The sequence below is a fragment of the Parasteatoda tepidariorum genome, chromosome 4, assembly GCF_043381705.1.
Source record: "Parasteatoda tepidariorum isolate YZ-2023 chromosome 4, CAS_Ptep_4.0, whole genome shotgun sequence".
Classification (NCBI taxonomy): domain Eukaryota; kingdom Metazoa; phylum Arthropoda; class Arachnida; order Araneae; family Theridiidae; genus Parasteatoda; species Parasteatoda tepidariorum.
In genome coordinates, this window is record NC_092207.1 from 3,627,242 (window position 1) to 3,653,204 (window position 25,963).

The window sequence follows — 25,963 nt, forward strand, 5'->3', positions numbered from 1 at the left end:
TATCAGTTGTTTTTGTTCTCTTTGGTGTCAGTTTTGGATTGTTGTGTTCAACTGGGGTTTGGCAAAGTTCTCACCGTATACTCCGTGGACATCATAAAGAAGGTAAGAGAAAATTATTTTATTTTTGATAGATGAATTTTAGATTGCAAAAATAGTATATTTAATAAAAAGAACTGCCCCATTTTTGTACCTTTAAAATTAAAAATCAGTAAAATTCAAGAACTAGTTTTTGTCTCCTCTGTGGACTTTCCCTCCAGACATAACAAGTCCACCGATGAGAAGACACAGTCAATGGAAGAGACAATGTGTTAGATAACCATAATACAATTTCAATAATTAAAAAACTATTTTCTTTTAATTGATATTTTTTAGGATGGAACAAATGTGTTAATTTGTTTGTATTTTTAAGGAAAATCAATTAAGTTTAACTTTTTCTTTTCGGAGAAGTAAATGTTGGCAATTTTTCTAAATAATTTCTGTGATGTTTAACATTTTTTTTCTCTTCAAATTTTAGGAAAAAAATGGCAAAACCAAAATGTAAAAGTAGAAGGCAATCAAATGTTCAAATGCAAAAGAGTAGGGAACAGAAAAAACTTAATATGAGACAAGCTAGGCAGAAATTAAAAGAAAACCCTATATAGCTTGAAGTAAAAAAAAAAAAAATTAAAAAAAAGAGCAAGAAACTTTAAAATTTGTATCAGAAAGATTTAACTGAAAAATCTTGATTAAATGTACTTAAATTTCTAGAAATTGATAGAGCAAGCCGATTGTGCCCAGGGAAAAAAGAAACAATAACAAGAAAAAAAACAAAAACCTTATTTGGATGACAGTATGTTTAACTTGCATAAAATGTTCATAAAAGAGTACCCTCAAGACTCAACTTTAGTTTTTACATTTTAATTTATTAATATTCAGTAAGAGTTACTTAAAAATTGTACACCTAGGTTAAAAATGGATGTTTCCTTTCATAGCAGCACGATTAATCGGAAGTAGGTCCATCTCTAATAATGAAATATTTTATTATTCACTTATTAATGTTAAACTCATATCAGTTGTACCCAATAATTAATGAATTAGTTGATATTTTATAACATAAAATGTATCCTCCGTTGACTATTACATCTCCTCCGTGGACAAGGCAGAATTTAAAATATTTTAAATCTTGCAAAAAATAAAATAGATAACTTGACCATTATTATAAGGACATATAACAAAAATAAATAAAGGCATTTATGTAATTTTTATCACTTTTTTAATTACTTTAATTCAAGAAAAATGTTTTAGTCTATTTATACCTTTTCAGTGAGAATGACCCATATATAAAAATAATTTGTTGATTTAAAGCAATGAACGCTGGTAGATATGCTAATACATAACAAGGTAAGTAAGTGGCATACAGGTCACCAGCATTAAGTTTATAGGCGACATGTGAAATTGATGTCTTTGTTGCAAGACAGTTGTACCAATGTTGTGGACCCTCTCAAATAGAAATCTCCAGTAACTGTCTTGAGTGCCCTTTTGTTGCCTTGACCACATCTCTGAACTGTTTCCATGGACTAAACCCTACATTTCTCAAAACACAGAGGTCTCTATAAGCATGGCCTAAATCTAATCTGCCATCATCTTTAAGTGCAGGGACCCCATAATATTTACGAAGTAAGTATTCCCCAAATCCGACAAGCTTTTGGGGGGAAGTTATCAGTTTCTTCACTATTACAGTTAAGGGTTTAATTTTGCGAGTTTCAGAGAAATATGTTGGTAAGTAGGAACTTTATTTACATCGCACTAGAGCTACACAATGGGCTATTGGAGACTGTCTAGGAAACATCACTGAGGATGATCCTCTGAAGAGGGTATTACTCCCCTACGTAGGCTGGTCAAAGTGGTCACACTGACTGCTGCTTAACTTTGGTGTTTTACAGGAAAGAGTGTCTTTACGATCAGTCCACTGCGGGACAATGTAATTAAGTATTTCGATTTCTTGAATGCCTCTATCATTACGTTAGTTTTAAAATAGAGTTGGTACTCAAATCTGAAGAAAAACAATGTCGTACACAATATATTAAGAGGAAAGAGATAACTGAAGTGCTCGTGTGTGAGCTATATTAAAATCACTATACAAGTTTTAATAGCAGGAAAACGCAGAGAAACTATTCAATATGCTTAAAAAAAATTAAATACTATATTTCAATTAAATAGTATAGCATAGATGAACTATATATGTCTTGCACGTTTTGTTTGAGAGGTTGGCATTTTTTAAAAAGAAAATTCTTTGCATTTTCCTGGTTACTTTAGATGATTTTCAATTTTCCTGCATTTTTCAGGTTACCCGTTCCCTGTGGAGTAGCAACTTTGCAAAAGCTCGTTTTCCATTTCAATTAATTGAAAAGTTTATAATTCTTCAGTCTCTCTTTCTTTCTCTTAAGTTCAGATCTGCTTTTATCTTAAGTTTAGTGGTTAATGATGGATGTCTTTTGGGTGGATTTTCTCAATTTCAATCCTCATTATTATCACTGACTGACAGGGTCATTCAAATTAATTTTTAATTTAAAAAATAAATAAATGACAATCAAATTCTTAGTCATCAAGTAATGGCAATTCAAAGAATATTAAATATTCCTTTTCGGGGAAACAATTTTATAAGAATTGCCATGTAGTTTTTAAAAGAAAACTATTGCGACAGACAGAACAGCAAGAAAATAAACATTTTCTAATCTTGAGACTGCACAGCCATCCATACTCATTGAGAAATATTTCAGTCAGAAAATTTTTTTTTGTCCATATTTATTGCCGAAAATCTGAAATCTTATATTACTAAATCAATATTTAAAACTGAATAAAAAGATTTTTCAAAAAGTAAGCTTTCAGAAAATAAAGGGAAAAATATATTTATAAGAAATATTAATCAAGAATAAAAGCATAAAAAAATGAAAACAATTTTATAAAATGTCAGAAGAAAGTCTATCAGAAGTTTTTTTAAAAATTGCTGCACTATCATAAAAACACCCAAGAGATTATAAACAAAAGCTAAACAGACATTGACAGAGAATTACTAAACATTTTTCACACTTTCATTATTTTGTATTAGTTTAGGTCAATTATTAGAATTTTAATAAATTTATGGTTATGAAATACAGCAATGAACAGCAATGTCTTTCTGCAGCTTTCAAACAATAATTTCAAAGTTGCATTTATTTGGATTTAAGAGAAACAGTTGTTTGACTCTGATATTTCTTTAATTTACAAAATCAATCATTGATCGATTTTTTAATGAGAAGGGAAAAAAAATTAAAACTACTTTTTTGGGAGATTTATATTTTAGTACAAATATAATTTTGATTATCTAACATAGGATGAATGATGGGCTACTTGTACAGCAGGTTGATTGATCGGCAGCATGCTCAAATTTTAGACCTCTTGACTGCAATAATGGTAATTTTTATTGCTTCAGACAATTTTTTAAAATTCAGTCAATTTAGTTATAAATTAAAATTTATTCATACCTGAAGAATATAAAACAGATACTTTATAAAAATTTAAATATTTTTTTCAAAGCGTTAATTTATCCAAAATATACAAAAATGGGTGACATTAATAGAATACTTGTAACGCTCTTCTAAAATTCAGTCATATTATAAATGTTAAAGGTAATAAAAAAAATAAAAATGGAAATAAACTCTGTTTTTAAGCAAAAACCCTTAGAAAACTGGTAACAAACTTGTTATACAGGAAAAAAAAAAGTGGCAATAAAAGAATAAAGGAACACTTTGTTAAAATCTCCTGTCAGCAATAAAACTCTTTCTCAACTCTTAAAACAAAGAAATGACAACATTGACTCGCTTGGTACAATAAACATGTTTTTCATTGTCTTCCAGAAGAAATTTGAAAGCACAAGAATTACAGAGCCTAATAAGTGTAAAAATATGCATAGTTAAAAATAAGATTCTTTTACTAAATCTACTAGATTTAAAAAAAAAAAAAAAAATCACGAAAATAAACTTTCTTTTCCCAAATATTTTGGAAAAAGAGCATACCCAATAGTATCCAAATATCTATTACATCCCTTATGAAAATAAAACAAACATGGACCACAAATGTGGATATAATGTAGAAGGCATGTCAAATTAAATTAGATTTTTCATAAATAAAAAAATTATTCTGACATACCAAAAAAGAGAACTCACCAGAACAAACCAAATTTCTACAAAGTCCTGCACGGAAATCATGGAAGACACGGTTGCGATGCTGCTGTGACATTCTGGCATGTATATAGTAACATGAATAACCAAGTTCTGTTATCTTCTTAGCAAGAAGCTCAACACGCTGTGTGGAATTGCAAAATATGATAGACTGATTGATCTGAAGCTAGAGGGAAGACATTAGAAGGTTTTGTACATAAAATTCCAGGTTAAAAAATAAAATGAAAAGCAAATTCAATGATTCAAATTAAACTATTAGAACTAGCAAATAAAATAATCTGATTTTTTTAAAAATACATTAAAAAAATTATTAACTGATAAGCAAAAATTGCAATTCTAAAGACAATTAAGAAGTGTGCTTCAAAATATCCATGCCACTACCCACCATAAGATAAACTATAATTTGACTTCAGACATTCATCTGGACCTGTGGCAGTGATTATGGTAATGAGGTATGACTATTTCATGTAGGGGTGTGGGGTCATTGTTTAGGGCAGGGACTGGTCAGTGAGAGAAAGGGAATGTTTGGTCTATTGTGTTAGCCCTAAAGTGAAGCTAACCTTTCATCTTCATCCTTATAAATCTCGACTAAATATGATAGAATGATTTTAAAAGAGATTTCAAGGGTGGAAATATTTTGTTTGGATCAAAGTAAGAGGCATTTTAAACAATAGAATTTAATCATTTGAAAAGTCATGAAAGCACATTTCCAATAATCTTCCAGAAATATTTACTATAGTTGTTAATGAGATCGCGGAATTTGTTTCGAACAAGTTAAATATTAGCTAACTATTTATCATTTCTTTTGTTGCAATGCTAACCTTTTTTTTGGGAGAAATTTTAAATGGTTAGGTTATTTCATAACACCAAACAGATGGTTATATAAAAAATTTAAATTATTTAATTTTAAGATTTTTTTGCTTTGTTTTGTTGCATTAACACAGATTTAGTTTTAGAGTTTGAGATAAAATTCAGATCTGTAGTTAACTTTTTCAAGTAAATTGTTTAGTAATGTTGTGCTAAGTTAACTCCTAATGAGAGCTTTATATTCATTATTTTAATTGTGAATTTTGGCTAAAATAAAGCCATAATATTTGAGAATATTAAGGATAAATAACTTACAAAAATACCTTTAAAAATGAATAAATAATTTATAGGTCGAAAAAACTTTTTAATGCTTTCCCCCCTATAAAAATTACCCTTGGCTACCCCCTATAAAAACACACATTTTTAAAAAAAATATGAACAATTAAGAATTTTTCCATCTTACAGTACAACAAAAAAGAACTTCTAAAACCTAATTCAATTTTAATGCAATCATAAAAAAAATATTAATTAGCTTCATAGAAGTGATAAAGCAGTTTTTATGTTTTATCATAATGTATAAACTTTTCATAAATTATATCTTACACTCTGCTTAAAAAAATCAATAACTCTTTTTAAGCTAGAAAAATAAAATTAAGCTACAAAAATAAAAAAAATTCCTGAATACTGATAGTTTTCCATAGATGGATTAAATTGAAATTATAGTTTAAATCACTACAAACTGTCTAGATATTCAGAAAGTGCAAATAAAGTTAGGACATTGTTATGAAATTATGGTTATTAAGAACATAATTCCCTATGAATTAAAAATATTTTTAGGTTTTATGAACCCCAATCAGCAGCGTGTCCTTCATAGGAAGATACTTTCATCCAAATTAAAGGCACATTCAGAAATTTAATGAAATTCAATTTATATAAATTATATAATTAAAGCATAGTTATCAAATTAATTTAATTTTAACTGTTACGAAGTTTATTTGAAAAACAATTTACAATTATAGTAAAAACTAATGATCTAGTACAGTAAAATTTTAAAAACCCACAATGAAAAAACAAGGGTTTTAAACTGGGCCCACCCCCCAAAAAAATTTCTTAAAAAAATATAGAAAACAGATTTCTAGTGTAAGGGAATTGAATTTTTTAAATAAAATTAAAACAATTTTGGGTTTGCACGAAAAGCATGCAACGTAATGAAACATTGCATGTAACTTAGATTAAAAACATCTAATTTAGATAGTCTGTTAGTTTTCTGGATATGTCCATTTAGAATAAACTTCATCTTAAAATTAGCTGCAAGAATTTATGATTCTCATGCATTCAACTTGTGGACTACCAGTGTTGATCAGACATGGCCTTTGTCTGCAGTACATGAGCATTTAAACTCTAGTTATATTCTTTCTTTTAATGGACATTACTCTGTTAATCAGAATGCAATGTGTGTGTGTTTTTTAAAGCGTTTTAATAATTTTTCATGGACGTTTCTGTTATAATGAAAGTATTTATTCAAATTAATATTGTTTATGGCTATTTTGGCTGCCAAAAGTAAATAGTTTAGTGCATGATTTGTATTTTGAGTGTCAGGATTTTAAAAATAGAGAAAAATGCTCTATTTTTGTGAAAAAGAGAGCAAAACAAGACAGATATATAGGTGGAAAAAAAGGAGGATATTCTGCATTGATTAGATAATTTTTTCTGTTACAAATCAATGTAACAAAATAGCTACTCATTAAAAGAAGTTTTCAAAAAAAAAAATAATAAATTTTGAAAAATAATAATTTTTCTCAAAAAATTTTCTAAATGCTTGAGATTTGGAAATTTCTTTTTATGTAAAAAATTTTACACTTTAGTTTTTGCCACAGCATTTGAATGCAGAATTTTTCTAAGAGTCTTGTGTTCTTAAGAGTTTTATCTGAAGTTACGCTATTCTCCTACAAATCAGCTTAAAAAGAAAAATTATGTATGAACTCTTAAAAAAAAAAAAAAAAGTGCTGCTAAATGAATAGATGTCTCATTTTCAGGATTTTTTGAAAGATGCGAGATTAAAATTATAGATTAGTGGAAGTGCGAGAAAATAAATTTATACTTGCTAAATTAGCAATTACTAAATAGATTGCTTCATATGTTCTACATTCTGATAAAATTAGAATTAGCTTGATTGTCTTTACAGTATTTGAGATGAGTTTATACTCTGCTTTTTTCTTTTTTTTTTTTTAAAAAAAAAAAATAAAGATTAAATTTCAGTCCTTAGAGTTGGCAGAACCGATTTTTCGCACCAAATTGAAAACTTAAATGCAGATATACTATGTAAAACAAGCAATAAAGTCAGAACAAGAGGAAATAGTAAAATCGTTAATAGCTAAAAGGTTAAGGAACTTCCGAACAGATTTAGTTAATCTTAACATTAACTTGTATATCTTTTTTGTCTTGTTATTACTTCTCAAAATAAATTCAAGAGGTACAGGCTTCAATGAATGAGATCAAATATTTGTAACTATCCTTTGCATTCCCAGTGGATCCAATCTATAAAACTTATGGATTTTTCACTTTTTAAACATTATTTAGCTTTTGAACATTTCTTTTATCTATTTGTGAATGAAAATATATATACAATCAAAGAAGGTCCAAAATGAATTTTATAACTATTATATTAAAATAGCCTCTTTCACCCTTGACTTTGAATCTTAAAAATGACTTGTAGGGGAAAAAAACCCTAATAATCTTAACCTCTTTATATGCCTAACTGCAAATTTCTTAAAGATATTTCCCAGTCAGAGAAATAAAGCAGAAAATTTTTCATGCATTTTTTTCTTTTTGCATAAATGTATTGTGGTAGCCAAAATAATTCAAAACCAAATAAATTTTACCAATACACGGATGTGATGAATTATGCATAAATATTAGCAACTACATGTACTATATTAAAAAACATCCACAGCATTTAAAATACATACCTTTGAAAACAAAGTATTCAGACAGTGAACTTTTTGCCTCTCCTGCACAAAGGCATAATACTGTGTAACTCCTTTAAGGGTTAATTCGTCCATCAAATTGATTTCATAGGGATCTGACAAATGTTTTCGCTGCAATACAAAGACATAATTCTCAGTGATTCTCTAGTAAAAATGCAAAAGCCAATGTAAAATGTGTTTGATATTTCATGCAACAAGAGTTTATTTATATAGTATTTATTGTTTTTGTGTTGTAATAGTTTAATTTGAAGCATGCTTAACTTAGTTTTTCTTCACGTATATTTCTGCTCTTCATTAAAATAATCCACTTATTTGGAACAGAAATGGATAGAAAAATTTTTTTGGTCAAAATATCTGAATTATTGGTAAATACTTTGCTATAGTTTTATTTAAAGACTTCATTATATTAATTTGTAAAAAACAAAGACACCATTTTGGACTACTATCTCTTTTGTATAAAAAGACAGAAAAAGTAATGAAACTTAAGAGTTGCTAAAAGTATTTTATACATCAAAATCGCTTCTTATTTTATTTATTTAAAACTTATATTTTAAGTTTTATTTCTTTAGAAAATTCTGTAATCCAATGTTCTTTATGCAGTTATGAAACAAGTCATTTATAAAATTTCTTTTAAAAAATAGCTCTCATACAAAATCATAAATAAAAATGCAGGGTTTCCATTCAAATCTGGAAAAAAAAATTTGCCCGTGTTTACCCTAAACATATATATGAGGAAAAAAAAGGAACAGCTGAACATACTTAAATAATGCTTAAGTAAATGAAATAGTTTAGTACAGTTGAAATATCCTTAAATATCCCAGACTTTAAATATCCATCCACTTTGGGTAGTTACCATCTTTTAAAAGACAAAAATAGGAAACAAAATTCCCCGTATTTTCAGAGTTTCTAAAGAAAAACTCACAATTCCCTGCTATTTTAGGTGATTTTTAAATTATCTGTATTTTCCAGGTTTTCCCTGTGGAGTGGGAACTCAGAAATGTTAAGCGAATCTCTTATTTTTGCTCATAAATATAATTTCAATACTATTCTGCAATTCACTAATTGTAGCAGAATAACACAATCTAAAATTACATTCAATGCGTAATATATACATTACCATAAATTGTTCTACTGTGAGAGGAAATGTTGCGGAGTAAAGAAGAATTTGCCTATCATTTGGCAAATAGCTGATGACTTTGTCCAATATTCCTTTAAAATCTTGAGAAAGCAGTTTATCAGCCTGGAATATCAACATTAAAATAAACAAACATGACAGCTTTATATTCATCATACTCTATGAAAAATGGTCTCACAATACTTTAAATAAAAGATTGGTACTCTATAAAAAAAAAATAAAAAAAAAAACCAAGGTTTCTACATCTCTGTTGATAGCTTAATTCTGCAAAATTTTGATTTAAGTAATGCTTTGCAATAAACTATAACATGAAAGTGATAATTTATTCTTTAATGGGGCACTATAACTATTATTCTCTAAAACATTTTTGAATTAAAATTTTTATTTTTTTAATCTTGTCATATACTGTCTAAAGTTAGTTACTATAGTACTCCATGCACAACAATTAACATTGAAGACAAATATAACCAAACTTATTTAGGCATGTTACTTTCTGTTGGGCATGCAATGATACTGCTGTGATTCCTTTGAATAATAGCAGTGATTATGGAAATCAATTTTAATAAAAACCTCTGAAGTAAACAAGTCCCAAATGATGCCAAACACTATCAGTTGATCATTGAACTTTAGAGCTCACAGATCGTTATAAGGAAAGGTTTTACAAGTGAAATTTAAGTTAATGCAATATATAAAATTAAATAGCTCACAATTATTTTAAGTATACAATAAATTTGATTTCATTTGAGATTTAGTCATTTTTTTAACAAGAAAACTAATCGCTTAAATTATTAAAACCAAAGTAAAAAATTACTTGTCTGCTAAAAGTGTACAGTAGTAATTTCATCTAAAGAAGAGAACTGAACTTTTTAACACTCACTACTTCTTTTAAAACAATTCCACTACCTTGTCCAAGACTCCAACATTGAGTTAAATATGCAAAATGTAATGAGAAACATTGATAAATTCAGTTTTTGTAAATTGAACATAACTTTTTGGATTCACTTACACAACTTATTGTGTTGTAAAAAAAATTCTCAAAAGAAGTACAATATTTTAAATGGAAGAGAGATTTTTTTTTTTTATAATAAATGTATTTGAAACTGCCCACTCAATTTCTGGAAGAAAATTTTTTTTTTTTCCAGGTATATCAGGTAAATTTCACAACAAAATCCATACCATATTTTTATCTAAACCATGAAAACTTTAGATCAGATCAGATTTATTTGCAATGCCAAATATTAGATTTTGTGACAAAAAAACATTAAATAAGGATGGGAACATGTCAATTTAATGCGGTAGAATTTCATGCACCTAATTAATTCAGCTTTATAAGCTTCATCTTTAATGCTCAGTATACCTAAAAGATGAGGCACTACCAGATATTGAAAACTTGTTTGGATTTTTCTTAGCTGCAAAATTTGACTTTTGTTTTTCAGTCAGAATGCCTTTCATCATAATAAAGGATTTCAGCATAAAATCCTTTTTCAATATTGACAGGGATCAAATTATGTTCCCCTTGCATATCCCCCACAAACTTGCGTTCGAATCCTTCATACTAGCACGGATGCCACAGAAAAAATGAACAAAATAGTTGCTTTTAGTAGCATAAAGCATGAAAATAGTTGCCTAAATAAGAACAAAAATTTTTGAATAATATGACTAAAATTTTATGAAATGACTTCATCATTGTAACATACCATGATCTATTTAGTCAAGTTGACTGCCAATATGATAATTTTTAAACAAACATTAGTGTTCTAGCACTAAATTTTTATATAAAAAAAATTAATACATTTACAGAACATTAAATACTTTTAAATGCTAGAATTTTTGCAAAAAAATGATCTTTAGTGAAAAAAAAATATTAATTTTCCCTTTTATCAATAATTGATTTAGCAAATATATATATTGAAAAAGTGATTACTAAAATTTGAAATTCAAGCATCATAGTATCGTATAAAAAATTGGGTTCTTTAAAATCATGCAGAGCTTCTTAGCAATAACTGTTGAAAAGGTGATCGAGAAACAAAATAGATTCACAATGGAATCTGCGCAAATTGAGTGCATTAAAAAGTGATTACTCAAATTTGCAATTCAATATTTTTTATTTTTTGAAGATGAAAAAATTCATTATGTTCAGAAGCTAACGCGGGCCGCAGGTTGTCAACCCAATTTATGCTTAAAAAAAACAGTGCCAGGAGCACAGAAAAGTCTCCAATAGTCTTCTTTTCCAGAAAATAGTTACTTTTATAGCCTTTTCAAGCAAAAAAAGTAGCCATAGTTGCCTCAGGTTGAAAATAGTTGCAAATAGTCGCATTTTAGTCACCTGTGGCAACCCTGTACTAAACCATTTACATTTTCCCATTTGATAAAAATTTTTTTTAAAGTTTTGAATGTTCTAAATATTTTTATCCAGTAAATGCTAACTTCATTTAACTTTTTAAAACAAATTATTTAAAAAACAAAACATTCATCAGGAAAAATTAAATCAAAATGGTTGGGCTTATGTGTGGAGAAAACATTATCTGTTGGGATAGAACTAAGCTTTTAATTCTTAACTTGGCACAAATTTGCTTAGCTTATAGCTCTAATTAATCTGAAGAGATGAATTTCTTTAGTGAGGTCATAAGTGAGTGAGAGTAAAAAAGAGGGACATAACAGAAATTTCATACTACACACTGAAATAAAAATAAATCATTTTTCATATGACTAAAAAATTTAAATAGAAATTGTGGTTACACCACGCGTCAAACTGAGTTTTGGGAAAAGTTGGACCCTTTGGGAGGCCTGAAATTTATAATATAAGTTATTCTCATACAGAGCTCATTCTAGGCAGGGTAAACAGGGCGCAGCACCCTGTTGCCCTTTTAGTCAACAGAATCCACCCTGCTGCCCTTTTAGTCAAAAGAATCCACCCTGTTGCCCCTGATGTAATAGACTCTAACCCTTTCTTTGCTCAATCCTTCTTTATTTTTCTCCAAACTGTACAATGGATTTCTTAAATTTTCAACAATTTTTATTTAGTTTGTCATTGCTGTCAATACATAGATTTATATGGGAAAAGAAAAATAGCCATCATACCCCATTGTTGCACTTGTCTTAGAAAGTTTGCAGTTGCTTCCACTATCATTAAATCATAATTATTATTAATCAATTTAATTATTAAATCATAACTACAGACACTTACATTTATTATTTTATTAATATATGAAAGCATTTTAAATAAATTACTAAGTTAATTAGCTCAATAACTCGATATATATGTTAATTTATTAATAAAAATGAGTAAATATGATTGCTTTGCTACTGTTAGTAAAGTAAAAAAAATTTCTTTCACTAATTGACAATGTTTTTTCATAGAAAGTGAAAAGCTCATAGAAAGAAATTATTGCCCTTTTAGAATAATAATGCCCTTTTTTTAAACGTTTGCACCCTGCACTTTTTTCTGCCTAGAATGAGCTCTGTCTCATAAAATAAAAAAAATTTAAAAAACTTATATATTTATAATGAGTCACTGGATATCTATAGGCTATACTTAAGAATTACATCAACTAAGAAGAAAAACACTAATATTAACCTCGTCCAGAATAAGACAAGAACAGCGATCCATTTTTGCAACATTTTTCTCCATCAGATCTAAAATTCGTCCAGGAGTAGCTATGATTATGTGGACTAAAAAAAAAAATTTCAATTAGATCACTCATTACAAGTTTTCCTTAATAATGTCTATTTGAATGAATTTACCGTTTTCATAGATTCGCATGATATCATCTTTCAAATTTGTGCCTCCAGTTGTAACCATTACCCTTGCTCCTATATGTTTTGATAATTCAATACAGATTTGACTGGTCTGAAGAGCTAATTCTCGAGTTGGAACTATAACCAAAGCTGAAATAGAATTACAATTCCATGAACAATTCAGTCACATCTAAACTAAGCACTTTCTGCGTGTCAGATCAATTAGTTCATGCTATTTTTAAAAAAAAATTAAATTCAATTAAAATAAGGTTTTTCCTACTAACACATTTAAAATAAAGAAAATGTATTTCCAAACATTTTCTATGATCCATTTCCATAGATAGTTATGAATAATAAATTCCCTTATTGTAATCAAGTATATGAAAGGATACAAATGGTAGATTACACTTTATTCATTTAAGAAAATTATGCTGATAATATAAGTCAGTGTTCACCTCTTATTTTTCTCTTTGCTTTCAAGCCAGAAAACAGGAATGTCTGAATTACGAAAATACGAGCTATCTGGAGGACTAATAAAAAACGGAAAATCTTATTTTCTGTGCATAAAAATGAAGAAAATAGCTAAAATGCGGAAGGGTTAGGAACTAGAACATAGTTTGAATTTTCTGTTTAGCTTTGACAATCGTAAATAAATATACTTATTTTATTTCAACAACTGAACTTAAAAAAAAAAAAAACAGCACATTTATAAAAAAAAATTTTAAAAAAGAAGAAACTTTTAGAGAATTGGAGTTTTTGATAAAAAGACTAAAATTCGACAATACTTTCGCTCCGTGGAAAATTAAATTCCTTATAAAATATTTTAACTTGTGGGGAAAAAAAAAATTTTCGCGGAAATATCTGGGAAAAAAAAAAGAGCGGAAATCTGCGAATCCGCGGAAGAATCACATCCCTGTGAAGTGTAATTTTAAATCGCATGAATATTGCAGTTCAGTTACATACATGCAGATGAATGAATAATGAAAATGCTGAAAGGAAAACTGATAAACCACATTTATTGTGTAATCTATGGCAACAATCAAGATGCAAAATAAATCTCATTTTGGAAAAGCAAAAAATAAAGTATGCACTTTATAATGAAGCACATTTAAGGGCTTTTAAATAACAAAAGTCAAAAATAGGCACTTCTTAAAAATGCTACACTCATTATCTTTTTTTTTAAAAAAAATTACTAAAACGTTAAGAGTGGCAACAGAATGTGATATTAAAAAACAGTCAATTTTCCAAAAAGAATAGAATTCATAAAAGCTCACCGTATCAAGCTTTCGCTCAGCTAATGGATATGTACAGATAAATTACTCTATTTCATTTACCAAACATTAAAAATTAATACTTTCATAAGATACCAATGTTGTAAAAAAAATTAGCAAACACGTACAGGTCTTTTAACTGCAAAATTTAGGAATTATTTTTATAAAAATCAAAAATATTTAAATTATAAGAATAAATAGAGAGAATAAATGTTTACGAAATAATGAAAATAAAATACTTACCTTGAATATAATCTTTTGTAATATCAATTTTCTGAAGAATAGGAATAATGTAAGCACCAGTCTTTCCAGTGCCATTCTTAGCTCTAGCTAAAATATCCCTTCCTAATAGAGCAATAGGAATGCTAGCTTCTTGAATTGGAGAAGGCTTCTCCCAACCTTTCTCAAATATACCCATTAAAAGTTCTCTCTTCAAACAAAAATCTTCAAATTCATTTCCTTTTGTGTCTGTCACATCCTATTCATTTGAAATCATTACCATTATTCTCACAAGTAGATTTTACTATAACACTTACAATACTCAGCCCATAGAATTTTTTTTAAAAAGGCAATTTTTTCATAATTTTTGTACACACATTTTAAACATGATTGAAATTAAACCAAAATAGTCAAAAATTAAAATAAGACTACTAATGTCCAACTAGCATGGCAATAGCAAGATAAAATTATAATAAAGTATATTATGAAACTAAGATCAAATAAAATATATTTGGTACAATTTCAGGGCCTCCACTGAAGTTAACATTCAATAATAGTTGCTCCCACAGTTCAAAAATGTACAAAATCTTGTATTCTGGAAAGTAGATTTTTCGGTCTTTAAGGTAAACATAGGAAAAAGAGTCAAATTTCTTAGGCATAGTTTAATAATAAATTGAAAGTAACAGATAATTTGTACTTTCACGGATAAAGAACTTTGTTCTTTTCTTTTTCCATTTGATGCAAAGAATAAGCGAGGCAGATAAATATTAAAAACTCATACATCAAATACTTTAAAAAGGAAAAGATTTGTCTATTTTTATTGTTAAAAAGTAGTCCGGAAAATACAAGTATTTGGATAAGGAACTTAGTAATTATTTTATCAGCTATTTAACAAAGGAGCAACAAATGATAATTTGAATATAATAGGTAATTAAAGCAGGGAACAAAAATTTGGTTCGAAAAATTTCACTAATATTTGTTAGTTCGATCTCTGAGCTTAAGTTTAAAATAAATAATAAGACCTCACATTTCAAACCTTTATTTTCCTCATTATACACCAGGTATATATATATACACATACAGTAGAGTCCCGACCAAATGTTTCAAGGATTTTCCTTTTATGTTCCAGTTTATTTTTAAAAACTATTGCCGAAAAAAATTCTAAATTTTATATTCCAAACAATCAGGAAAACAAGCTGACGGACAACCCGAGATTACCAATGAAATTATAGCTAATATCGTCAATAACGAATCTAGTGAAGATGAAGACAGTGTCGAAAATCAACATATTAATATTCTCATACAGATGGACAAAAAGCTATCAGAAGTGCTATTGAATATATTAAACACCAAGGAGACACCAGCATTCCTATTAAAACATTATTGCAGAAAAGCGTCAAAGAATTACAAAACAAAAAATGATTAAGGACTTCTTTTAAGTAAAAATTCTAATTCTCGTAGAGTAAGCTCTTTAAGTGTTTTTAAGCTTTTTAATTATAATATGAATCATATGTGGTGTACTCCTATAAATTTGGATTTTGTTAAATATAGTACATTTATACCCACTCTCTCCTTTTTTTATACTCTTCGCTTTAACAGAGTTTTTCGGTTATCCGAGTCAGTTGTGGTTCACATAAACTCGGATAATCAGGACTCTACTGTATATATATATATCAGGTAGCAGAATTCATAGTGAATCTGCAGCACTATCTGCTTAAATCCAAATAGGTATGAAACCTCAATGCAGTTAAAGATTAATATTGTAAGAATTCAGCTTAATTTAAACACTCATAACTAAATTTAGAAATATATAGAAATTAGACTTTTGTGGTTTGAATTTAATTTTATAGAAAGATGCTAAAAAAATCTGTAAACTTAAGTTGTAACAAATTTAAAAAAAATTTTTTTTTTATTCCAGGATTTTATTCAATTGAAGTCTAATAAAATATCAGAATATGTATGAATTTCATAGCGTAGCAAATTACGTCGGAAATGTTATTTTGTAACATTAATAACTTGGGATATGAGCTATATTTTATTTTTTAATAATATAACTTATTTAAGTCCAAAAAGAACCTTTCAGGTGAGTATTTTAAGCAAATCATACCATTAAACAATGAATGTTTTAATATAAGAAATATTACTCAAAAACACTCAAATTAAGAAAATAACCCATATAAACTTAAGGAAAAATTGAAACTTTTACAGAAAGAGTTAAGCAAAAAAACTAATTCCTCCTTCCTGAGTATTTCTGGATATTTGAAGTATATAAACTTTGATTTGAAGTATTTATTTTTAAATACTTCTACAAATCTTTCACAGCCTGGGAAGATGCCTCAAAATAAATTTCAAAAAAAGCAAGGGAAAAATATTTGTTTACTATAACACAAATCAATAAATTATCAATTCGGCAAACAAATATACTTCCCTAAATAATTAAAAGGCCTAAAGTGGTTTTCAAATCAATTATTCCTTCCTGCATATTTTCTTTTCTTCAGTACTAACACATTTGAAAGCACAAAAGAAAATAATTAAGCATACATGAAAATTAGCTGCAAAATTACTGAACCAAATTGTAAGAGTAGAAAGTTAATTTTGTCATGTGACAGATATTTTAAATTAGCATACAAAATATTGACAAAATTAAAGCAATATTTTCATGTTTCTTACAAAATTGAAAATTTCAACTTTTTTAACGGTATGCAGTTTTGAAAACATTTTCAAGGAAAGAAAAGTTTAAAAAACATTTAAATTAAGATAAAAAATCAACACTTACAGAAGTTTTTTTTCTTTTATCCTTTGGAGGAATCTTCAGTTTCGCCTTCCATCCCAGATCATCTGCCATCATATCTCTTAAAATTAAAAAGAAAATGAAATTAGAAAAACAAATATCAAATAACTAAATAACAACCTCAAAAATATAATGAAAGAGAACAAAAACTCAGGATCTCTTCATTAAGTCATTCTTTTTACGAGTAGTACTTTTCTTCTTATATAACAACTATTTCTTATCTTAATTTTCTACAATACAGGAGGTACACAACCTTTTTAAATTAGCATTATAAAATCTATAAATTACTCAAAAGGAATAACCAATTGGAATTATTTAGAACCAAAACATAGATTTGAACTCTTCTTTGCTTTTCAATTAAGTATTCCCTTATTCTATAAAAATACAAAATGTTTAATTAAATTTCTCCAGGAAAGATAATATAACAGTATCAGGTTATACTTTAGAATTATAAAATTTTATAAAGCAAAAATAAAAATTTTATAAATCACCTTTGTACTGTACTGTGAATACCAAGTATAGCAGCACTACTCGATACTCGAAAGGCTTATTTTTAGTCTTCTTCAATCACATGACCCGGATTTGAAATTTTTTTTTGATCAAGTTTTTAAAAGTATTTAGAGGTTATTTATTCTTATATTTTTGAAATTTTTATATTTTTGAAAAAAAAAAAAAAAAACAATTTTAATGAAATTCTAATTGTTTTTTCATTAATTCTACAGGGTGCGTAGCCAAATCTTTCAACAAAAAATAAGCTTCTTTTAAGTACTTTTTAAGCACCCAAAAAATATTTTTAAGCACTATTATACATTAACAAAATGAAAAATAATTTTCAAAGACTTTTGATGATCATGAGAAAATAACTAGTTTCCGACAAAGAACTCTTTTCTTGATTATATCAGCCGTTATAAAATAATCAATAGATATTTCGGTTCGATATCAGAGGGTGGAAAATTAAGTCTGCAATTGAGAACATCTTGCAAAATGCAGTAGAGTTGCACATAAGAAGGCAATAATCTCACCAAACCCAGCTCAGTAGACACACATACGAACTCACAAGTGGTACCGACGGTATGCCGAAATGAACTGTGAAAACGTTTAATAGAACAATGTGAAAAACATGCTTTTGTATAATACATGGTAAAAATAGACACGGTAAAGAGAAAAAATCTTTTTTGAAAAGGGAAAAATTAAGCACTTTTTAAAAATTATTAAGCACTTTTTAGGCTTTTAAATAACTAAAATAATCACCTTGAAGCACTTTTTAAAAATGCTACGCACCATGTTCTAGCTGTATATTGGTGATAAAATTGAGAGTCTTTAAGATTCAACAATCCATGGATGCAGCTGGTGATCAAAAATCAAGAAATTGAAAATCTAGCATAACAAAATGAAGGTCATTGAGAAGACATCTATGAAAAATGTTTGCTTTAATTTGATTAAATTCCACTTTCTTCTTAAAATATAAAAAAAAATTAGACATGCCATTGTCAAGTCCCCTGTGGCAGAATCGTGGCGACATAGTCGCAGAACAGAGTTCTTACAAAAAGATTATTTAGGAAGCAAACAGGTTTCTTTTCTGCAGAACTTTTGTTTTCCTTTTCTGCAGAATTATTTTCTAAAAATTCCTTTCTAGCATAATGTAAATTCAGACAAACCTAGAGAAAGTCAAAGTTTTAACTGCTGAAAAAAAAAAAACTTTAAAATATTAAAAGGCAAAAAAGTTTAGAAGATCTAAAGTTCTCACAATTTATTTACATTTGTATAGCTTAAAAAAAAATTTTTTTTTTAGTTATTTGAAACTTCATGGCTTACTCCAGTTTTGTCTGAACTCACTTTTTCTACACTTTAAATTAGTTAGAATTAAATTAGTTTAAATTAATGAAGGAGAAAGAATTTGACAGGAAACTTTTTCTTCAGAAATACAGAGTCCTCTTAATTGTTAATTATTCATACACTTTACGATTTCCCTTTCAATTTTCAACAAGAAAGCTTAATAAATATGCCAATTGAAAAAAAAATATTAAGATATCTTCTAGATTTCCTTAGCATAAGTGGGTGTTTCTTTTATACTTTAAACATAAGTTAAAAGTTCTTAGGATTGCATCTGGAAAACAAAACTACTTTCCCTGTATGCATTATAAGCAATATATTAAAAGGAAATACACAATCACTGTGTTCTTGAGTGGGTCATAATTGTCTAGATATACTAATTGCTAGAAACATCTTAACACACTTAAAACAAATAATGCTATAGAAAATGAAATAGTTTAGTGTAGCTGAAATATCATCCTTGCATGTCCAATAGATTGCACTTTGAAAGGTCACTTTTAAAAGACTAAAATAAGAAACAATATTCTCTGTATTTTCCTAGTTTCTAAAGAAACACTGAAAATTCCCTATTATTTAAGGTGATTTTTAAATTCCTTCTATTTTCCAGGTTTTCCCTCTTCTCAATGTTGAGTGGCAACCCTGGGTTCTCCAATAGGAAGCTTTTGGAGCCTGCTCCAAACTGTTCTGACAATGCTGCTCCGAAACAAACAAACTTTTAACAGATTTCACCTGAAGAAAATAGTAGAGATATTCTATTTCCTGTTATAAACAATTTTCTATTGAACTCACACTTGAAAACTTTTCCTTTTCATACTATATATTTCCAAATCCTGCACTGACCGTATTTAGCTTAACAATTTTTTCATCAAAATATAAATTTATATAAAATATGCAATTAGAAACTTAGAATTTGCTTATGTATTTAAAAGTAGATCGATCAAGCCACATTTAGTGGTAATGTTTCCCTAGTTTGTAAAAATAGTGAATTTCATTTAATTCTTTAAGGTTTTACTTTAATTTTTTAAAAGAAATATTTAAACTTCGCGATCGCAATGCTCAAACATGTTATTCTTCACCCTTCCTTCTCCTCTTCTCAGTTGTATAGAAATGTGATATGATTATTTCCCTTTTCTTAGTATTTTTCAAATTTAATTATCTGATACATTTTACAAAATTTCCAAAAAGCTTGTTTTTGTATCTATGTTCAATGTAGTTCTCGATTCCATATAGTTTCCTCACCTATTCGAAAATCTAGAGAGAAACTCTCTACACGCTTATGGTGAAAGCATGAAAAGTGCAACCACAGGTAGAGAGTTCTGCTTTATGACACTCATAGCCCATTTCGATAGCCAATAATGATAAAAGAATTATTAAATAAAGAATGAAAATGCTGTGTGAAAATTAATTTAAATCAACCGAAACCATTATATGATGAACTAAGTTGAAGAAATTTGGAGCGGTTTCCAAAAGCTATGTCACGAAACAGACCCAATGTTAATAGGTCCCTATGATTATAAATATTGCAAACAATATCTATTCTGATTCAGTAAATCAGCATTTCTAGCAATAAGATAGTATTCTCTAAACTTTAAGTTTACAAGCAATCATTTTATGAATATCCAAAATAAAATAAAAATAGTTAACTTATACAATTTATGCATGAACATTAGTTGGAAATATAAAACAGTAACTATTAGCATAGCAGTAGAAGTCATTCTAGAGATTCACTCACCTTGTGATAGCATTAGAATTTAATGTCATGCCAAGTCTGTTGGGACTTCCTGCAGTGTGTCCTGGGGTAACGAGTGTTTCTGCCTGGACTGAAGCCATGGCGAATCGGCTAGAGATAATTTCTGAAAGCCCTTATTGCTGATTTGAGAAGTACCTAAAAAAATATGAAAAGCGAAATCTTACAGAAACATACATACGATAATCGCAACACCCCAATATAATCCAAACTTATACTGACATAAACATTACTAAGTTTGAAAAGTAAAAAAAAGGAACCAAAATTTCTATTATATGCTATCAAACCATCTAATATTAATAGCACAAATTTAAAAGAGCACTAAATAAACGCAAATTTTTAAAAAAAAGGCAAATACTCAGCCATTTTAACTTTAGGATTACAATCATTGACAGTATAAAAATATATGACATTAAATTCAGCAATTTATTTTAACAAGCAAGAAACAAGAACATAATTTTCTTTTGTAACTTACTGATATCACTATGTTTATTAATTATCTTAAATTTTAAATTCAATATAATGGAGTTTTAACAATATGGCCGCCGAATCTTGTGTTAGGATTGCCGTGACGTAGAAAGGACAATATTCAGTCCCTCGGCCTTCGACAAGAACAAATATTTGTATTTTGAAACACGTTAAATTATTCAAAATTTCTTAGCTTGTAGTTTAATATTTCTCGTCAATCATTCCTAGGCATTACATCAAACAAACAGGACACAATAATCCTAATTCATTAAAACCTCTAAAAATATTTGCATATTCGTTAAATTGTTCTTCTTCACACGAATTTTTTTTAAATTTTTTTTTAAATTAATTTATTTACTTTTGAGTCGTTTGATATTTGTTGCATTTTCTTCTGATTGTGTGCCTAAAAATTATTATTAGAAATACTGTTATCTCAAGAAATATTTATAATTTTTAAAATTTCTCAACAGCCAATAAATCTATCGAGATGAACACAAAACTGAAAAAACTGAAGCTGTTTTCCCTTGTGATGAGTTTTTATAGTTTATATTAGTCAAAAAGTCGTCCTTACGTTGTTGTTGTTACTTTACGTCGCACTAGAGCTGCACAATGGGCTATTGGCGACGGTCTGGGAAACATCCCTGAGGATGATCCAGAGACATGTCATCGCAATTTTGATCCTCTGCAATGGGGATGGCACCCGCATCAGTAACCTGACGACTTGCGCGTGAAGTCGAGCACTTTACGATAGAGCAGTTTAACGAGGATCAATATCGCACACCCTCGGTCCCTTCGTAGACTGATCCAAGTAGTCACCAGCCCACCCACTTACCGCAGCCCGTGATACTTTGGTTTTCAACTGGGAACCGGTCTTAACGATTAGTCCACTGAGGGCAGTGGAAAATTCGTTGCCTAAAGTTTCTGAACCAAAGAACTTTTTAATTCGCTATCACAATGCTCGAATACGCCATCTGAGGAGAAGACCGGTCTTGACCCTTCTTCTCTTCTCAGTTGTATAGGAATGTGCTACGATATTTTCCTCTTTCTTAATATTTTTCGTATTTAATAGTCAAAACTTTTTTCTTTTTTTTTTTAAATTTCCACAACGCTTTCTTTTAGAACTTTGTTCAATATAGTTTTCACTTCCAAATAATTTCCCAACTTAAAAGTTTTTAATATATTTAAAAAATCAAGAGAGAAACCAATGGTGAAAGTATGCGAAGCGTTGCCAAGCGTAGAGAGTTCTGCTTTAAGCCCCCGGTATCCTATTTTGAGCACCAATTTAGCTTTTTAAATGCAAAGTAAATGACAGGCTTGTCACACATTGAATCAATTTTTCTTACTTAAGAATCACAGTTATTATTTTTAACAGCCATTAATTTTTCAATATTCTCAGTTTACAAAAATATTAGTTCAAGCTTTTAATCATTATAACTTTTTTCTAATATTGCGTTTGAAACTTTAACCTTTTTTTCCTTACTACTCTCTACCTACGAGTAGGGGAGGAAAGCAACTATTTTCCCCAAGTTCATCCCTTACTAGAGGGTCAGATAATTGTGACTAATCATTAATTGCTTGCCTCACTAGATGGTTTTCTTCCCTCTGAAGTATTTTTATCTATTTTCACCTCCTATTTATTTTCACCAATTGCTTTTTTGAAGAGCCAATGTGAGGAGTGGTTGAAATTAAATTCTTTTTATTTATAATTTTTTAATTTATTATGAAATATATATTCATTGCAAATTGGTTCCTTCGATATAAATTTTAATTATTTAACACGCTTTCCTCATGTTTTTTAAAGATATTTCAGAAATAAAAAATTTAATTTCTGAACAGAGTGAAATCAATCGACAACCAATGAAACCAATTGATATAATGAAGTCAAGATCTTGCATTATCCCAATATAAAGCATCACGATTTTTTTTAAAAAATTCACACTTTTTGAAATATAAGTGCCGCAAGTTGTCTTTTAGAACCATGTTCAATGTAGTTTTCAGTTCCATACAGTTTCCTGACTTAAATTTTTTTTCAATCTGTTTGAAAATCAAGACAGAAACAACTAGCATATTTCCTTCTTCTATGACAATCCATATGCGGAAGCATGCGAAGTATTGCCCTAGTTAGAATGTTCTGTTCTACGTTAACCGTAGCCCATTTCGATCTCCAATAGTTTGCTAGTTTGCTATTGTACGGTAGGGCAAAAATTACTATTGAATATATGGAATTATAAAAATATTTTGAAAATTTTGTTTAATTTAGTAAGCGAAGAAGAATATGAAACACACATGTGCAATGCAAATTGTTACGTAACGGTCTCCTTTATTGAATATTTTTAGAATTCCTTCCAAATATTCAGCAAAATAAATTCAACACTAGTGAACGCAATTAATATTTAAGTGAGAAAAATACAAAAGTTATCGAAATCTAATGACTCACTATTCAGGAAAATATCAAAACCTATTTGCACCTTGAAATTTCATCATGTTAAATTAACAATTAAAAATACCTTGCAATAATTAGAGTTAAACTCCTTTTCGTTGCCTCTGGCAATTGAACTGGTTTTGATTTCCCGATTTCTCTGTTGTGATTGGCTAAACTTTGATACAGTTTGTCTTTCGTCATTGCTTGAATCTTCCCATATAGCACAACTCATGCAGTTGATGTTCATAATTCGTCTATATCATCCATTAGAAGTCGTGGATCAAATATTGACGTCTACTAGACGTTTTCTAATAGCTTATTTATGGATTATCCACAATATAGACGTCTTATAGATAACTACGATGGTCCCCATATGGCACAAAATAAAGCAATGGATGTCTATTACTTATGATTGCAAGCATCCAAGAAACAAGAAGGTAAATGTGGTTGCCCGGTGGACGCCTACAAGACATCCATCTTTGATCCATGGAATATTGAGTAGAAGTCCATCAGCTGTCCACCATAGCTTTTACGTGAACCAGATACAGATAATCCATAGCTCATGCATTTGCGTCTCATAGAGAGCCAACAGTGGACAACTTCGATGAATAATTAGTTTGATTATGATCTACATGGCTTTGCGTCTTTCTTTGTGATAAGTATTTGTGTAAATATATTGTGAAAGAATCGAAATCTTTGTGAAAGAAAAGAATATAGGCTGTATCACTTAAGAGATTTGAAACTTGACGGGCTTGGCTTACTCGAAATAGAAGGAAAAGAACGGTTGCTAGCGTAAACAAATGTCGCATTTCAACAACGAATCAGGGTCGAGGTACTCACACTACGTCACATGCAGGTATCCCATTAAGAAATGAAGATAGTGAATAATTTATGTGAATATTGTAGAGAATAAACTATGCGTGATTTTAAAAAAAATAATTAAGATGCTAACCAGTTCTAATCTTCAAATAATAAAATAATTTTCAAAGCTATGCAAGTTAACTAAAATAATTAAATAAAATAAACATAAAGGAATAACAAATAAAAAAAAATTCAAAAGGTATGAAGTATTTTGTCAAACGAAACATTAATTGAAACATCTTTCAATGCCCAAGTACCTAAATTTTCCCTGCTTCGGTTGCCTTTTTAAGTTTTCTTGGTGATAAACTATTCAAATTATTATTTGCTTGATAATCAATCCCTATTTGTGGAAAAAAAAGCACACTTTTTACAACAGAATATATTTATTTTAAAAAATATATAAGGCAATGTTGTTTATTCTTAGTTTTTTGAATACAATTTATAAGGCCCCCTGAGGCCAATTTATGAGACCCCCTCAAAGGCCCCCTGAGTGCGTGGGATCCCCTGGCACTGCCCGAGTGTGCCATACACAAAGACGGTACTGCTCTGTAGAGTCAAACTCACTTAAGTGAGCGCCAATGTCTGCAGTATTAGCTAATTATTAACTGACATCCTGTAAAAAAAAGTCCCGCAGTGAACTGATCGTTAAGACACGGTTCCCAGCAGATCATCAAAATCAAGCATCACTGGCTGATGTCAATGTGCGGGTGGGTGACCACTTGGATCAGTCTGCGTAGGGACCGAGCGTGTGCGGTATTGGTTCTCGCTAATCTGTTCTACTGCAAAGTGCTAGACTTCGCGTGCAGGTTGTCAGGCTACCGAAGCAAGAGGGCCATCCCTTCTGCAGAGGATCAAAATTGTAATGGCATGTCTTCGTTTCATCCTCAGGGATGTTTTCCAGACCGTCGCCAAAAGCTCATTGTGTAGCTCTAGTACGATGTAAGTGAACTACAACAACAACAAATCCTGTTATAAAACGGATTCACGAAAAAATCTCAAATGTTAATACACAATTATTAAATTATAAATATAATACTTTATTTTTTTTTATTTCTGTACAGTACAATGAAAGTTAATCTACTTTGAAATGACTTTTTATTTGTGTTATTTATTTTCAGATAAAACTCATTGTTCGGAAAACAGTCATTCGTAATCTCTTTCTAAAAACGCTTGTGTGTTCTCTGAATATAACTAATTTTCAGTTGTCTTCAGATTTTTAAACAAATTTTTCGCAGAAACGTTCAGTTAAGTGGAAATATGGTAGAAATTTTATGAATCATGAATTAATGATCTCAAAAAACCCGGTTTGCTTTGTAAAAGTGAACTATGCTCAGTCAGTGCCCGACTTATAATAAAGCCCAGGCCTCCCTAAATGTTTAAAGTCATTTCCTTTCATATTTTTCTTTAAGAATCATCTAATGGAATAATGAGTTAATGAAAGTTGTAATAAATAAATGCTGAATTTACAAATAAATCGTAATTTAT

General features: G+C 29.0%; 1 protein-coding gene across 2 annotated transcripts in view; it reads right to left on the reverse strand.

The window, feature by feature from the left end:
- The window catches only part of LOC107456817 (ATP-dependent RNA helicase me31b), a 31,362-nt gene extending 9,771 nt beyond the window's left edge, over positions 1-21,591 (reverse strand). Inside the window, exons 1-9 of one of the 2 annotated variants that reach the window (XM_043054554.2) lie at positions 21,203-21,591; positions 20,713-20,865; positions 17,133-17,208; positions 14,381-14,615; positions 12,873-13,016; positions 12,706-12,800; positions 9,111-9,233; positions 7,976-8,104; positions 4,185-4,365 (exon numbers count right to left, since the gene is read on the reverse strand). In XM_043054554.2, coding sequence (XP_042910488.1) covers positions 4,185-4,365; positions 7,976-8,104; positions 9,111-9,233; positions 12,706-12,800; positions 12,873-13,016; positions 14,381-14,615; positions 17,133-17,208; positions 20,713-20,810 — 1,081 coding nt within the window. In that variant the 5' untranslated portion in view covers positions 20,811-20,865; positions 21,203-21,591. The remainder of the gene's footprint in view (positions 1-4,184; positions 4,366-7,975; positions 8,105-9,110; positions 9,234-12,705; positions 12,801-12,872; positions 13,017-14,380; positions 14,616-17,132; positions 17,209-20,712; positions 20,866-21,202) is intronic. The other variant, XM_043054555.2, reaches the window with a different exon arrangement.
- Between the last annotated feature and the right edge of the window lie 4,372 nt (positions 21,592-25,963).